This window comes from Mastigoproctus giganteus, chromosome 7, assembly GCF_048544385.1.
Source record: "Mastigoproctus giganteus isolate SK-2022 chromosome 7, ASM4854438v1, whole genome shotgun sequence".
Taxonomy (NCBI): domain Eukaryota; kingdom Metazoa; phylum Arthropoda; class Arachnida; order Uropygi; family Thelyphonidae; genus Mastigoproctus; species Mastigoproctus giganteus.
This window is the reverse complement of record NC_143581.1, coordinates 226,893,876-226,911,491: the sequence shown is the minus strand read 5'-3', so window position 1 is coordinate 226,911,491 and position 17,616 is coordinate 226,893,876. Positions and strand designations below refer to the sequence as shown.

Here is a 17,616-nt window from a genome sequence, read left to right as displayed (position 1 = left end):
CTCCGTATATTGTCTGTAAATTGCGTGTGTTCTGAGGTCGATTTTCTGTTTGTTGAACAAAAAACAAGTTTCTGGAAGAAAAAAACCAGACTACTCTCGCCTGAGACCGATTAACTTGGCCACGTTATGAGAAGGGCTCATAAAAATTCCTTAGTCATCGACGGGATTCGAACCCGGTGTGGGAAGGACCGTGTCGATTCCACTGTGCTGCCCACGCAGACAAATCAAGGGCAAAGGCTTTATTTTATGGGAAAGGTAAGTTGCCCAATAAGTTTTCAACTACGTTTATGAGATACTTGTATCAGATCAATTAACAAGTCGCCAGATGTTAGCTCATACAAAGTAGAGTTGCTATCTCGTACATTTATTTGCTTTAAAAAGTAAATCTTTAATGGTATCAGTACGTATAACTTTTTCTTTTATTAATCAAACTACTTTCAGGTATTTCGTGATATGTTCCTGCTACTTCATCAGTGATTGCAAAGAGGGCAAATAAATGAAGAAAATATAGTTGAATTGTTATAATACATACGTTACTTACATAAGGCTCAGAATACATTTTGATGACATACATTTTAGAGTGTGGTTACGAACTCTGTTCATCCACCGTAGAAAAGCCCCGAAAATTCCATCTCTACGGGGAGGAACCTTTATGGGCTTTTATATTTAACATGCCTTGAATAAGGATGATGGGACACACCTCCAAAACATTGCTTTATAGTTGCGAATCTCTGTCATAGTACACGGGGAAAAGTCATGGGATTTGAACCCCGTCGGAATGGGAGGAACGTTTTCTTTTTCTTCATATGATGGCCCAATTAATAGGCCTCAGGTGGGAAATTGCACTGTTTTTAATACCATCCTAATTTCACAGGAACAACAACTATAGAATACATTCCATTTACGGATACATGCTGACTCCTCATATCCTAAATAACCTGGGTGTAAATTCTAAATTCAGCCTTAATTACCTTTAGTTTCTATAGATAATTAATCTTTATTGTACTTAAAATACCATACAATATATCCATCATGGCATGCTGCCAGGGGTCTCACATGGATATAAATATACAAAATAATGGTATTGAGTAACACAATATGTAATGCTAATGACGAAATAGCAATAATAAATCAATAAAATAAAAATCCATGATCAGATAGCATGTGATCCAGTTCTCTATACATCTACATAGATAAGAGGATAAGTGGTTCACAGGTAGACTGGCACCAACAGAGTTTTCCACTGTGCACTATTGGACAGGGAGCAGATCACGCTTGCATTAGGATCCTTCTCTTGTACTGCTTGTCACAGGCGAACTTGTTCAGATCCATGTCAAGTGACTGTATCCTCGTCTGAGAGATTTCTGCCCACAGAAATCTCTCAGACATGTACAGTCTCCCACGAGTCGACCAGAGCTGAGGCATTGCTCTCAGCGCACGAGGGGGACTTCTCCATCGGATCACATCCCAGATGTTGGTGGATATGATTACATATAATCATATGCAATACATCCAGAGAAGTCAAATAGCATCTTAATAAACCCACAACGTATGCCTCTAGGGATCGCATACTTCTATCACATCTTAAACGCCAGCATTTTGACTACTTGACCAAAGTCAAGTATGGTTAATAACCATACTTGACTTTGGTCAATGAAAACTTCGCTACTTGAGTTTTATTAATTGGATAATTAAAACAAATAATCAAATGAGTGATTTGATTATTGGTTTTAATTAACCGCTTAACCAAAGTTAAAACTGTTTATGGTGATGAAACGATAAGTCATTCCAGTGTGCTTGAAAAGTACAAGCGGTTCAAAGAGGAACGTGAGGATGTCCGCCATGACCCAAAAAAGTTTATTTTCAGAAACTTTTAGAAGAACCAGCAGATTTCTTCTTTCCATGGGTGAAAAGTGCCCTCAAAGGATAGAGTTTCAGGAAACTAAGGACACAAAGCAAAATGTAACTCTAAACTGAACATCATCTCGTTAGACGCTTTTGCGTTAGTAGTTCAATCCCTCGAAATGAGGACAGAGATGCAAATTTCGGGAAATTGTGACAAGGAATCGTGGTTTGATCCTCAGAATGATGGATGATGAGTTGGATATGAATAAGGAATTCATCATATTTTGCGTGGAGATTTAGGGAACAGGAAGGTCTGTGCAAATTTTTTGCTTCACAGATGAGCAGAATCATCGAAGAATATCATCACGCGAAGACTTTATCCAGACTTGTCAAGACAGTCCTAATTTCCTCGACCGTATTGTCACTGGAATGAGTGTTGGGTGCTTCAGTACGACCCAGAGACGAAGCGTTAGATCATGCAGTGGACTTCAAAATCATCACCAAGGCCCGAAAAGGTTTTGTTTGCAGAAGTTCAGGATCAAGACGATGCTCATCATGTTTTTCGACAAACAGGGTGTCGACTTTTTGTTGATTCACAAGCAATTTGTACCTGAAGGGCAGAGAGTCAATGCTGCGCTGTACGTATAGGTGCTTCAAAGACTACTAAAGCTCATTTCCCCGGTGAGGCTGTAATTTGGAGAGAAAGGCTTCTGGTTCCTCTTGCACGACAATGCTCTGTTTATTCTCCACTTGTTGTGAAGACATTTAACATGGCACTTTTAACATAACAAGGGACCTGACTGAGATGTATAAGGACCTGAGAGGAAGGAAAGTGAAGGACAATGAAATTTTCGCGTTATAAAGAATTCCACAACTAAATTCAAAGTACGTCGGGGGGTGGGTTTACACTGGATTGCAGGAAGTTTTCTTTTAGCCAGCAAGTTGTTGATTCCTGGAATAAGCTTCCTCCATGGGTTGAGACTGACAGCTTCGGGAAATTCAAAGGTCAACTGGATAGATATCCACGTGAGGAGGGAGGTAATTAGGTGGTTTATTTTATTTTATTATTCGAAAGCTTCAGGTTCCCTTGTACCATATGGAACGTACCACACATCACGAACGATGGAAAATGACATCAGAATGAGACATGGTTCCACAACAAACTAACCGCTGCTAACGTGATCCGTTGTTGTAGGTGCATCCGCATACACGAAGTTCTAAATAGGTTATTAGACCAAGAGAAGAGCCTTGTGGCACTCCTCTCTTTAATAAACATTGAACAGAATAACTTTTTTTATTGGAACGGAATTTTTCATTATGCCAAAGGATACGAGGTTGACTTCTGTATCCAAAATAAGCGTAGCTAATCTTAGATGTCACAAATCCATTAAGGCTTTTAAAGTAACATCGCCACAGTTCTTTTGCGTCATGCTTTGCACTCTCAGTCAATCCGTGGCTATCTTTCGCTGTCTGGCTTTTTGCCAAAATCTATAATGACAAAAAGGAAAAACACGTACTTATCAGACACGCTAGTCGCACATCTCATGCACACACACACCTGTAGTCCCAACCACGAAAAGCCATTTTTGTGAGTGTAGCGAAAGAAAGAAGCCATGCCGGTGATTTTGTACAAAATGGAGGGCAGTCCTCCCTGCCTTGCTGTTGCATTAGCGGCAAAACACCTTCGAATTGATCTGGAGATTAAAGAGCTGGATCTTTTTAAAAAAGACCACTTGAGACCAGAATTTCTCAAAGTAAGTTGCTCAATCTGTCTAAGTTTCTTTGAATTTTACATGAAACCTCTGTTAGTTTGTTAAGTTAGGTTAGATGCATGTGTGTGTGTGTGTGTGTGTGTGTGTATGTTAAGAGCAAAAGCAACTAAGGCTGTGAGGCGGCAGTATATTGAGTCTGCAATCTCTTGCAATCTTCGATCGGTTTGCTGTTTGTTGGAATAAGTCAGATAAACAAACTTCAGGAAAGATGAATCGCGTTAATAAATCAAGCTAATTAAACTGAACCAAACTAATTTAATTAAATCAATAGTTATAACGTAGATAAATTAAATCATATTCATAAATCAAATTGCTTAACTAAAATCAAATAAAGCGATATTAATAAATCAAAGTAATTAAATAAAATCAGTTTTTTGTTTATATTCCACAACTGAGAGTTGTTTTATGCGATGGTTCATTTATGTTTTGACTTTTTCCGTTCCATTTTTAGATGAATCCCCAGCACACTGTCCCGACCATCGATGACAATGGTTTCTATCTGTGGGAGAGGTAGGCATTTTATCTTCCTAATACTTCGACCACACACCTTTTTTCTGAAACAAATGTGTGAGTGTGTATCTTTCATCCGTCCTCACCAAACTTCCTACAAACAGTCGTATCAATAAACCTGTAAATTACGATAATCAAATCAGCATTTTTACTTCCTTTTCTTCTATCCTGTCAATATTTTACTTCCGTAGTTAACAAACTGTAAATAATAACCCTGTGACTCTCCCACCTCATACACTTCTCTTTCTTTTAACAGCCGAGCTATTATGACTTATCTGGCAAACAAATACGTGCCTGACAGCTCCCTCTACCCTAAGGATCTGCAGAAGAGAGCGATTGTGGATCGCATGCTGTACTTTGATATTGGAACGATAGACAAAGCTCAAGGTGCAGCGGTAAGTGGAATTGGAAAGATTTATTTTATTTATGTGGATGGAACAGAATGACTGGGTCGAGTGGAGATGACAAACCATCTGAAAAAGACAGCAAGGGCAATACAGAACTCGGATATAAAGTCATGATCATGGTATGGACCATGATCATTGGAAATTCATACCTGAATCCAGTAAAGCAAAACAGCTTTACTGGGTTCAGGTATGACACTTAGAACTGCTGTCGCACACAGGGATCTTTGTCGAAATGTTTCTGTTGATCGAGTCTGTTCTGGATCCATTGAAAGTAGAAAAGAATCCCTCTCTGTCTTCCGGTGGTAGACTCAATGTTATTGTTATTGAAGGTTTACTGGGCAACGTAGACTCAATGTACCTTTTTACTACATAAAAATAGGAAACGGCGATTACTTCAACTGTCAGAAACATAGTTGACACACAGGTCTCCTTGTCTACTCCGTTGTCATTCTGTCAAAGAAATCAGACCCACTATTAAAATCAACTCATTAAAATTTAATCTAAAAAAAAAAAAAAGTAGAAAAAGAAATCCCAAACATTCATGCTTTTCCTATCAACAAAAAATTAACCATCCAATTGTTTTTAAAGCTCATTGAAAATCAAAGAACGACGATTCTCTGAAATATATACCCAATCTCTTCGAAGATTTAATTTTTCAACTCTAGTATTTTTAATTTTAATACAATAAGAGACCGAGACTTATTTTTTATGTGAATCACTCCTCCTGAAAAGTTCCACCATCCACTCCTAAACAGCATAACGCGAAGGGCGAGTCAAAATCATGAGACTGCCAGCACCGGCTGCGATGCTGCAAATGTTTTCAGATAATTTCTTTCCACTCCTCCAGAGGCCAGTTCCTTCTAGAGCGACACCAATAAACCCATCTTCTGCATTATTCTCGTGTTTGAAGGGCTTGTGGTTGAAATTGGCCCATGGAACTGTACTGGTGCAATGCTCTAGCTATATTATGCCCACTAATACGTCGTCCTCAACTTCTTGGGCGATTCTTTGGCAACTTTTAGAGGTTTCGGAGTTGAGTAATGGCGTACACTTTAAATAAAGAGGTGTACTCCATCGGAGCAGCAGCGGTGATATTTTATTTATAGAAGTGCAATAACGAGGCAACGTGTGGTGAAGTGCCTCCACAATATGAGATTGCACTAAGTAGCGAGCCCAGTTCGCTCAGACCTGTGTACCGAAAGAGGCTTTGCCCGAAGTGTACAATGACTTTGTATATCATCATAGCTGGAGGTTTTCGCCTAGACTTAATTTTGTATTAAATGGTTTAAATAAAGATATTGCATTTTACTTTTATTAGACTGTATTGTTTTATGCTTATCATAATTTGAATCGTATTTCCATGTTTTTTTTTTAGTTTCGTAACATATTCGAAGGCAAAGCAGTACCGGAGGACAAAATGCAGATGGTCAGAGATGCTCTGACACTCCTGGACGGATTTCTTGGAAGGAGCAAATATGTCGCTGGTGACCACGTGACACTTGCCGACCTCTCAATTCTCGCAAACCTTATAGTAACTACTGAGGTAAGACCAGGGTTTATTCACGAATATGTCATCCTGTACCAATGCGCAATATCGGACCAAAACCTCAAAATATGTCCCCTTTTTTTCCCTGTTGTAAAGTACATTCCACAGCACAGTAGGTTAACAGTAAATCAACAGCGATTGTCTTCTCTTGTCTTGTAAAGTGTAATTATGACTTTCTATCTGCGCGAGCAAATGTTCGATAAATTATACCGGACACATGGGTCAACTCTGTCTGGAGAACTTCATGTCTGGCTACCTCCTAAACCAAATCTCTTTCCTCCCGTACTGTTTTTAATTCAAATCATCCCAGGATATTGGTTATTTTTGGGTGAACGTCTGATTCTATGTAGCTGTTTCTTCGGTGATGAAATATTATTAAGTAAACCGTAATATTCTTAAACTATTCCTTCAAGTAATTTTAAGTAATCCCCACAAGTGACCGTGCTGTTCTATTAGCTATAAATGGATAAATATGTTTTTGTTGATTGAAACCAACGTAATGTCAAAACTATTTCAATGAATGACTCCAAAGAGGTGCTGATACTAAAATTTATTTTCTTTCAGATGGTCGACTTCGACTTGAGCCCGTATCCGAAGCTGCAATCCTGGATGGAAAACTTGAAAGAGCAACTTCCGTACTACGACGAAGTGTACGCACCTACAGCAACAGCTATTCGAGATTACGCGAATAATTTAAAGAAAGAAAAGGATTCCTCTTCAAACTAATGACGCCCTGTCTTATTTCTGAGCACAGTCATCAAAATCGGAATTTCATAATGGCAGCCCCATGGCTTAATTACGTTGATCATTAAATCTTTGCAAATATTGTTAATAACAGCAATATTCACATCACATTCAGCTACAGTCTGAAACCCAAGTGACCAGAGCCTTAAATATGTGGATACTCTTTAGACAGTGTTACCAACAGACCTATACTCCCGTCTAAAAGTTTGTAATCGCGTTTCATTTTTTTTTTTTGAATTTTAAAAGTTTTTATTAAAATAGGACCAACTGGTTTACTAATTTTTATATATATTTTCTATTATGTATAAAAATAAAAAAAAAAACTGAAATCATATTTAAGAAATTTCTAGAATATTCGAGAACATCCAGAAAGTTGTAGAACTCCTGAATGCGGTCCGAAAACCCTTTATTAAAACGGAAATCGAAAGAAACGGTCTGCTTGGACTAAGAGCGATCAACATTGGACACTTGAAGAGTGTTAAAAAGGTACTGTGGACGGATGAATCTAAATTTAAAACTTTTGGATCCAGAAGTTAATGAGAAGCGATCAACTGAAGAAAAAATGGTGCCACGTTGTTTACTGCCTGCAATCAAGCACGGTGCTGGTTCCACCATGATTTGGGGTTGAGTTGCTTCTGCTTTTCTGGAGTGGATGACGTCGTCGGAATTGAAGAAATTTTTTTAAGGGCTACAAAAAACACACTGTAATATTTTAACATAATGTGATATCCTCTAGACTGGAACTCTGTGGACAATACCATAATTTTCAATACCGTACCTCCTCTTGAGGAGGAGGTATTGAAAATTATGGTGTAATCGCTCCCAATCGCTGGACTTAGCGCTTTCACGGGATCATCAAGACGATGAAGCCTGTCCACCTTCATAAAATTTCGTGGAGGATATTTTGATGAAAATCAGTTGTTAATATTAACCATTTTAATAGTTTCTTTTTTTGCTGTAAATTTTCCGATGGTTAATAAAAGAATCTTAAAATGCTTTGTAGAGTGTCGTTTTTTATATTAACCTTCATTGTCATAGATAATTTCAAAAATAAATAAAAGAACGAAAGCTGACTTCATATGATATAATTCCAACCTTTTAAGCGGGAGTGTAAATAGGATTAAGAATGTCTGCGTTTCTGTGAGAAGATTCTTCCGAGTACTAATATTAAGGACACTCCTGGGATTTAAGAATAATGAACCATACCGGTAGGCTATCTACGTGTCAGGAGTTCATGAAAAAACAATTGAATTCACACTAGCAATAAGCAGATAGACCAAAAACAGAGAAGACTGGTCAAGGTTTGAGCTTAGCGACTTTCAACGGGGCCTCATAATAGCGACCCACATTAGAATTCCGTCTGTTTGTGTCAACGCAGTAAAATTGCAACACCGTAGTTCAACGGCAGCTGGCGCAACACCGAACGAAAGTGTCATGGTGCTACTACAGGTACAAAATTCTGCTACAGCACACTCTGTGCATAGGACAAGCTGTTTTTTGATAAATGCAGCTAAGGCCAGGAGGAGTCGTGATATTTTGTACGTAAACTGCGTGCTTTTGATCGGATTTGTTTTTGAGTGTAGAAAATCGGAGTTTTCGGGAGAAAAAGCCACACAACTTGCACCCAAGGCTGACTAACTCCGTCGTGATGTGAAAACGAAAATCGAGTCCGGGCGATGTGCAAGGACATCGACGTTCAAGTGCAAAGCCTCTTCACGGGCGCAACTCCGACCGAGAGTGTGTTACAAAATACCAACGCAATGAAAGAAATGTGTCGATTTGGTTAGAATTTTAACTTTGATAACGGCGCGATATCAGTACGTTAAGAAACACCCGCGAGTAGATTACTAATACCCTGTACATTGTCTGTATTTGTGATCACGCGATGTCCTTCGTTCGCAGTTGAACCGCTGCTGTGTTTCCCAACTTGGCTTTTTTTCCGGGTGTAGTTCACCAGAAAAAGAACGACTCGCACATTCCTTCAAGAAGCGCTTGTTCCACCTCTCTTCTACACCCGCTTCTTTGTAACCGAGGAAAGTTCTTTTGCCGCCTGCACTGAGCGAAACCAGCCATGCCTATCACGCTGTACAAAATGGTGGGGAGTCCTCCTTGTCTGGCTGTTGAATTAGCTGCGAAACACCTCGGAATCGATTTGGAAATCAAACTGCTGGACCTTTTTCAGAAAGAGTACTTGAAGCCAGAATTTCTCAAAGTGAGTTGCTTTGCGCTCATTCCCTTTTCCTTCATTTTTTTCTAACTTATTTTATTTTATTAATATTGTATCTGTAAATTGCGCGTGTTCTGCGCTCAATTTGCATATTTACTTGGAACAAAAAACCCCCAAATTTCTGGAGGGAATAAATCCATGCACTCCGTACCCGAGACCGACTAACTGGGCCACGTTGCAAAAAAAAATCGTAAAAATTGCTGACGTGATTCGAACCCGAGCATTTTCCACTGCGCTGCCCACGAGGGTAAAAGAGTGTCTTAACTAATATTTTTATATCTCTTAAAATTCATTTTTAAAATATTGAAATTTAAAAGTATTATTTCAAATATTTTTGAATAACATTATTCAAAACATATTTATCGTTAAAAAAAAACAAATAACAAATATTTAAATTGAAAATTGTTCAGATTTTCAACGAGGTACTATTTTTGCAAATTATAAATTATTATAAAGTAATTAACAATACTAAAAAATTAATAATAATTCGTATATTATAAATTAGCGTGCCTAAAATGTTTTCTTTCCATTTTTATTTTCACTCGCAGATGAATCCGATGCACACCATTCCTACAATCGATGACGATGGCTTCTTTCTCTACGAAAGGTAAATCAACGAATCCCACACTTCCATTTGTTTCTTATTTTTATTATTTTTAAACGCCTTCATAAATTTTGAATCTTCTTTTAACCGAAGAAAATGTTGTGACATTAAATAATTGGTCCTTTTTGAACAGCCGAGCTATTATGGCTTACCTCGTGAACAAGTACGCGCCAGACAGCGACCTCTATCCGAAGGATCCTCAGAAGAGGGCTCTCGTTGATCTCATGTTGTACTTTGGCATTGGAACACTCACCGAATCTCAAATTGCAGCGGTAAGTGCGTTTTAAGTTTTCTTTCATTGGAACTGCGTGGAATCGAATTGGTACATTCAGTTGTCTTGGTATTAATGCAGTAACGATCTCTTTTTTTTAGGTTCAGTACGTGCACCAATACGTGCATTACGAAGGGAAGGCGTTTAGGGGTCTAAATTAAAGGTCTTTTGCATTTTCCTCGGACTAAGTCCAAATTCAATGGTACGTTCGTCCAGGAAGAATAAAATTACGAGAAAGAGCGCTCGCAGTTGATTACGTACAGTGGCTTAAGGACAGGATTCGAACTAAACTTAAACTCGAATTACAGATGGTCGAAGTGCCATAAACACTATGACGCTACCTAGGTGTCGGCTGAAGGTCATCCCATCTAATTGTGTTTAAAATAGTGTGTTCCGAAAACGGAATGTTTGTTTAAATTCATTTCATTCGAATTAAAATTTAAAATTTAAGTAATCATTGTTGGATAGACAGATTATTAACAGATTCTTTTAGGAATGTTTGGCTCAAAGGCGATTATAGGAGTACGTCAGTTTTAAGGTGGGTGAAGCTACAAATTGAAGCCTCTCAACCTTAAGAAAAAAACGAAAAGAAAGAAATACACCGAAGTTCGTATCTCTTGTGGCGTCACCATGGGACCGATAATTCTATGCCTCGGATGTTTATTTTTAACGGATGCACCCGTAATTGCATCATTTTAAAAGCCCTCGATTATATTTCTCAGAACAAAAAATTCCAGAAAATTCAAAATCGATTATATTTGGACAATCATATCTGGAGGGGATGAAATCGCACCACCTTCTACTTTGTACTCCTTTGAGCGCCCTTGGCACAGCCTTTTATGAATGTTATTTAGAATGCTTTCTCGATCCTGCGGGGAGTCTACCAGCAGTGTTTAGAAAGGTCCTCGCATCCCGTTAATCTGTTGAAACCGATCTTTTTCAGTATCGCCCCTTATTACGAGGTGAACCGGTGGACGGCGACAAAGTCCAGGGGTTCAGAGACGCGCTGGCGCTATTGGAAGGATTTCTCGGAAGAAGTAATTTTGCAGCCGGGGATCACGTGACCCTCGCCGATCTTTCTATTTCGGCTTGCTTAATAATACCCATTGAGGTAAGACCATTCTCCTCGATTGTTTTCAATTCTATTTGTGCGCAAAATTAAATCTTTTTCACCAATAACATTTCAAAAGCACTTTTTTTGCGAACAGTGTCGCCGAAACGAGTATTTCATATTATAGGCGTCCTGGCATTTCAATTCCGAGTACACAACACAATTCGATTCCATCTACTACTTACACAGCGCAAATCATGCAATTTATCAAGAAAATCAGCGATTAGCGTGACAGTTCTGAGCACTAAAAATGTGATGAAAGTTCCAAAAATCAGTGAAGTCTGAGAATATTCAATTTTACAAAATTATTTGAGGACAGTCTGCTGTAAAAGCGGACCGACAAACCGTACCCTTTTTTACAGTTTGTTGCGAAAGAAGGTGAAAGCGAATTTCAAAGGCCTACAAACCATCCACAAGCGAGAGGATTGGTTGGTTGGGCTGTTGTTCAAGGCTTTTAGTCGCATCAGCAACTTAAGCCATATTTTGCCATATATAATATGTATGTAAATTTGCACGTTCTGTGGTATTTTCTGTGCACTTGACGGAAAACCCGAGTTTCGGGGGGGGACCATACTCCCCCCTCGCCTGAGACCAACTAACTCAGCCATACCGTGAAAAGGCCCATAAAAATTTCTCTGGTCATCGACGAGACTCGAACTGAGGTCTTTTTAACCCGGTGATTTTACCAACGAGGGCGAACAGAATGAATAAACGGAAATGAAGAATCGCTGGTGAATAAATCCGTTCAGCAAAGGCGGATTCTCGCCTGTGATGTTTTGTGGGAATTGGTCAAATACCCCAGTTTGTTATTCTAAACCATTTTATAAATGAACAATTGGGCTAAGGTCCTGATCTGGCTGGTAGTTCCATCTAAAGGATATCCTCATTTGGAGTCATTCGTCGATCAGCGGGCCCTTTCTCACTGTCCTGCATGGAACTAAGTTTGGCGAACCTCTAGAAATCTATATGTTAACTCAAGGATCTCATCGTTGTACATTTTTGGTGCTCATATATTGAGGAACTAAAACAAGCGGCGCAGGAGAGACAAAGATGGCGACAGTTATCGGAGGAACTCGCCAGTCACAAGACTGAATTACTAATGATAATGATGAAAAAAAAAACAACAACCAAACTATTATTTTTAGGCGACCCGAAAAATTAAATTCATCTGCCGTGTGTCTTATGTCTGTAAATTGCGTGTGTTCCCTGGTTGATTTTTTGGACGAAAAACCCGAATTTCTGGGAAGAAAAAACAATGCCATCTACACCTGAGACCGACTAACTCAGCCACGGAGTGAAAAAACCTCATTAAACTTCCTCGGGTCATCAACGGGATTCAAACCCGGGCCTTTTCCACCCGGTGTGGGGAGGACGGTGACGATACCACTGTGCTACCGCGCAGACCAACGATGATGATGATGAGGTGTGAAGTGTGCTTAGGTTCTAGCGGCGCCTGGGTGAGTTGGAATCCTATCAATGACGTGCGCAATTTTTCCTTTAATCAGTCCCAGGAAACAAAAAAAAAAAAAAAAAAACTGTACAACTGTCTCAGGTGACAGTTAAATAGTTTTTTTTTTTTTTTACCAGAAGCTGGGGTCCGGCCAGACCAAAGAATACATACAGACCTAATACACCGATGCCTCAGAGCCTTCTTAGTTTGGTGCTTAACAGACCTAACCTAACTACACCTATTTACCGTATAATTAGTACTGGCTTATAAATCAAAAACTATTTATTTGCAATTTATGCTTATGTACATTCACTTTAGAATAATATTTGGTTATCTACTTAACAGTTTTTGTTTTATACCATCCTGCTTTTTAATCGTCAACGTCTGCTCTACTGTCATGATTGGAATTGTTCATCGAAACTTGATTTTGAAAATTGTAAGGCATTTGGGCTTTTAGATTTTTTTCCTGAAACCATTGGGCCGGACTTTTATCCAAAGATTTTCATTACTTTGACACCCTGGTAGTTCCGCTATATCGCGATCTAACGTTGATCAACTGTAATGTCTAACGCTTGCACTGATGATCTTATTATTGATATTTACTTGGTAAATGGATTGCTCGCTACATTGTGAACACTTACCCAACACGACAATGGATGCTTTGAGTTTAGGACAGAAGAGCTTAGAGAGCTTTTCTTTTAGTTGGCTGGGATCCATGGAATAACACGAACGAATCCCAGGAATTCTCCAAACGTCATTTTCTCCAGTTGTTCTTAAACTTTTGCTGGCTCATTACGGCTTCAACTGACAATTCGCAGTAAAACCCCAAACCAGCCAACGTTTAACTTTGCTCCAATTTATCTGTACTGTCCCTTGATTCTACCATTAGTATTTATGGCTTGTTCATAGAAATTTGCTGCCTTCGGTTATCGTTCTGTTACTTGCCCTTTCCAATGGCCTGATTATTAACGCGCGTAATTATTTAGCATAATTACGTGTGTTCTAGATGGCGATCCGTGTTCTAACTTCTGAATAAATGGTGGAGTGCAGTTGGTTCTCTTCTTACTCTTATGTTGTACATCAGCGATCTTTACCGTTTTTACAACTAGACACACACACCCACACACCTTTTAATCCAAAGAATGATATTTCACGATAAATATAGTAATGATTGTAATATTCACAGAGACTACTGCTATTAATCCCTTTTATTCCAGGTGGCTCAGTTCGACTTCAGTCCATATCCAAAGATTCAGGCGTGGTTAAAAAGTTTGAGAAAGGAACTCCCGTACTACGAAGAACTATATGCGCCACCTGCAAAAGCCTTTCGAGATTACATGAAAGATTTGAGGCAGAAGAAACAATCGAATTCTTCGAGTGAGTAAACCCGAGTGTCGAATGTAGTTCCCCTTTAATGAAACTTGGAATTTTGCAAAGTCTACCTCACGGCTACCGGAAGGATGGCCAAGTTGTTCAATAAATCGCCTTTCAAGTGTTGTGCTTTGTTACTGTTATTCACACACACACACACACACACACACACACACACACACACACACACACACACACACACACACACACACACACACACACACACACACACACACACACACCTCAAGCGACAGCTTACTGTCATTTCCATAACTATATGGACTTCGCATTTTTGTTATAAAGTACTGTGTTAGTTGTCTGATGTCACCAGGGGTTCCCCCATCTATGAAGTACTGTGTGCAATGTTATAACTATTGTGACTGTGAGATGAAACAAAATACAGAGTAGAAATATTTTCGCAAAAAGCAAATGAAAACTATTCTGAGCACTGTAAGGGTAGTCGTAATCTACTAGTGGATACGCCAGCCCCATACGTAATCTGTCCTATTTCTTTCGAAGAAAAGTTTAATTTGTACGAGGGTTGTTCAATTAAATGAGGTTTTACGAGTGGCATTTCTGCAGAGTGGTGGGAATTGCGTGCGTATTCTTAAACCGGCGCTCTTGTTTATGATGTGGCTCGCTTCGTTTGCTCAAACGTTCGCTGCGTGTGATGACCGTTGTTGCTAGAAAACCGTTGAAACTGAAAAATATCGATGTGAATGCAAAAGCGATTTTTTTTAAACGTTAAGGCATTTCTCGGGATAAAATCACGAATATAATTAAAGTAAGAAAGTCGTGTCGGAAGGGATTTTCTAACGTTCCTTCAATCCACTTGCACATCCAAACGGTGCACAAAAATATTTTTTCCTTTCAAAATAAAAAGGCAAGCACTCATTATGATATTTAGTTCTACGGGGAGTTCAAATGGTAGAAGGTAGAAATTTGTACCTTCTGCGGCTACACATTTCAGATTCATGCTCTCATCCGCTAAAGAAGCGACAAATTTGTAGAAGGCATTTTGGTCGATACGCCGCATCAATCAAAATCGCATCGATTGATGCGATGCCTGAAGTGCCACTGGTAACGAAGGTTTGCTTTAGCACTAGCATTAACATTAGTAGTGGCATATGATGCGAGAAAGCAAGCTTATATACCATTAGCCAAAAAAAACAAAACAAAAAAAAAAAAAAAAAAATACCTTCCCATTTCACCTGTCCATTCTCTCCAAACGTTTGTCCAGTTCCTCCTTGAATTTATTTAAGCTATCAACTTCCACAACAACAGATGGACGTTTGTTCCAGCAATCAACAATCCGCTGGCTAAAGGCAAATTTCCGCAGCAGATGTATTCTACAACTCTTTCCTCAATTTGAATGTATGCCCCTCAGGTTCGTAATTTGAGCAAGAGGAAGAATCCCATCAGTATTTAGCCTGCTCAAGCCATTCAAGGCCTTATACATCTCAATCGCATCACCTCGCAGGTGCCTACTCTCCATACGTTGTAATTTGCAGAACTGAAGCCTTTCTTGGTAAGAGCACCTCCTTTTTTCCACTCACCAATCTCGTTGCCCTTCTCTGTACTCACTCAAGCAACAGTACAACCTTCCTAAAATGAAGCCTCCAGACCTGTATGTACTACTCAAAGTGTGGCCTGACCACTGCCTTATACAACAGGATAATCACATCCTTATCCTTGATAGCAAAGTTCCTGTATATCATTGACAAAATATGAGCTGCCCTGGCAGCCTGACTGCACTGCTCAGAGAACTTCACATCCTGCACAATTGCTCCCAGGTCTTTTCCATTCTCCACTACTCTGAGTGCAGTACCACACAGTTATTACTCTACTCTGGGTTTCTTCTGATTCAAGTCACGTAGCTACCTGTGGAGCTGTTGTGGCCACCAAGAAATTAAGTACTTGTTTGGAGACTTCAATACTCAACACTCTCCACTAGGCATTGAGGAGTCAACCGCTACAACTAAGCTGCTATATGACATCATATAGCACTCCTTGCGCGATGCAAGGAGTGTATCGATATCAGGCAACAACTCGGCGTTCTTGTGGGCCTATATGAGAGCTTCAAGGACAGTGTGGATGCCCTCGAAGAAACCAAATTGAGGGGCCCATCAAGCTCTCAGCTGCCCACATCAACGCCAGAGCTTGCACTTGGGCATCGCGTGACACAGAGGCAACCCCCAAGGCAGAATGCGCTGGACCCGAAGGAACTTGCAGTTGTTGGTGACTCTATTGTCAGGGAAACGGGGAACATGCTTTGTAAAAAAGATAGGTGGAACAGGACCAGGGTAGGTCTGCCAGGGGCAAAGGTTGATGACGTTGTAGAACGAATATCATCTTTTAAGGGCACAAAAGGTGATATAGTTGTACACGTTGGCACTAATGATATTAAGAGTAGGAGACCGGCGGAATTACTTAGCAAGTACAGGTCACTGTTGAACAAAAGCCGAGAATTAGGGTTGAATTTGAAAGTGTCTGCAATTCTGCCCAGACACGATAGGAGGGAGTATATGATGAGAGCCTTGCCGATCAATTCGGCCCTGGAAAGATTGTGCAAGGCTCAAGGGGTAGAATTTTTTTCAGCCTGGACTGTACTTGTTAACAGGAGAGATTGCTTCTACAGGGATGGGATACACTTAAATAGAAAGGGTGCAAGAATTTTTGCTGATGCTGTCGAGGCAGTGTTAGGTGGGTCGGAAAACTGCTAGATTGGGGGGATACAAGAACTAATAGATTAAGAGTAGCCACTGGCAGAGGTGAAAGAGATTCTTGCACTGCTTCTATTAGAATGAGCAGAAGCCTGAAAAACAAGATGCATGGTATTTCAGAGACTGCTGGGAGCCATTGCGGTACAAGTAAACACATGGGTTGTGTTAGGGTAGCTAAGAATAGAAACAGGTGCATATATACTTGCGTGTACACCAATGCTAGGAGTTTAGTAAATAAATTTGATCAATTTGAGGTATTGCTCAAAACATCAAAGGCAGATATTGTGGGGATTTCAGAGACGTGGTGTCACACAGATATAAGGGGTGCAGAACTGGAATTTGGGAAGTACAATGTCTACAGAAAGGATAGACAGGATAGGAAGGGAGTAGGGGTTATGCTATTAGTTAAGAAACACATAAAACCCAAGGAAGTGAAGCCAGTGGACATCGCTGGACAGTGCAGTGTCGAGTCAGTTTGGTGTGACATAAGCATTGGGAGATCAAAATTGAGAGGAGGAGTGTGCTATAGGCCTAATGACTCTGATGAGTATAATAAGGAACTGTACAGGGAAATAGAGTGGGCCAGTAAATCAGAGAGTCTTATAATGGGAGATTTTAATTTCCCAGATATTGACTGGAATTTGGGGGTTGGTCACTCACACACTAGCAGGGCTTTTGTGGATTTATTGGATGATTGTTTTCTATATCAGCATGTTCGGGAGGCAACTAGAGGGAGTAATACTCTTGATTTGATTATCAGTAGTGATTCTTCATGCATTAAGAATCTGCAGGTAAATGAACCACTAGATGGCAGTGATCACAGTGTGCTGAAGTGGGATTTACTCAAAGAGGTAACTACCATTAGGGGTAAAGGGAAGGGTTATTGCTTCCGTAAAGGCGACTACGATGGACTGAGACAGTATTTAAATTCTATACAGTGGGACCAACTGATGATGTTACCAACAGCAAATTCAAAATGGGAAGCATTCAAAGAACTTATCTTGGAAGCTACTAGGCTTTACATACCAACTAAGA

At 39.7% G+C, this 17,616-nt stretch overlaps 2 protein-coding genes across 2 annotated transcripts; both read left to right on the top strand.

The window, feature by feature from the left end:
• The first annotated feature begins 3,458 nt into the window (after positions 1–3,458).
• LOC150083743 (glutathione S-transferase 1-like) lies at positions 3,459–7,007 on the top strand. The gene is made up of 5 exons (XM_090378188.1): positions 3,459–3,599; positions 4,069–4,127; positions 4,384–4,522; positions 5,910–6,077; positions 6,645–7,007. The coding sequence occupies exons 1-5, from the start codon at positions 3,459–3,461 to the stop codon at positions 6,804–6,806; spliced, it is 669 nt and encodes a 222-aa protein (XP_090234314.1). The 3' UTR covers positions 6,807–7,007.
• Positions 7,008–8,895: 1,888 nt separating this feature from the next.
• LOC150083742 (glutathione S-transferase 1-like) lies at positions 8,896–13,872 on the top strand. Its single transcript, XM_090378592.1, has 5 exons — positions 8,896–9,036; positions 9,600–9,658; positions 9,789–9,927; positions 10,870–11,037; positions 13,705–13,872. Exons 1-5 carry the CDS (start codon positions 8,896–8,898, stop codon positions 13,870–13,872), a joined length of 675 nt encoding a protein of 224 aa, XP_090234718.1.
• The last annotated feature ends 3,744 nt before the right edge of the window (positions 13,873–17,616 follow it).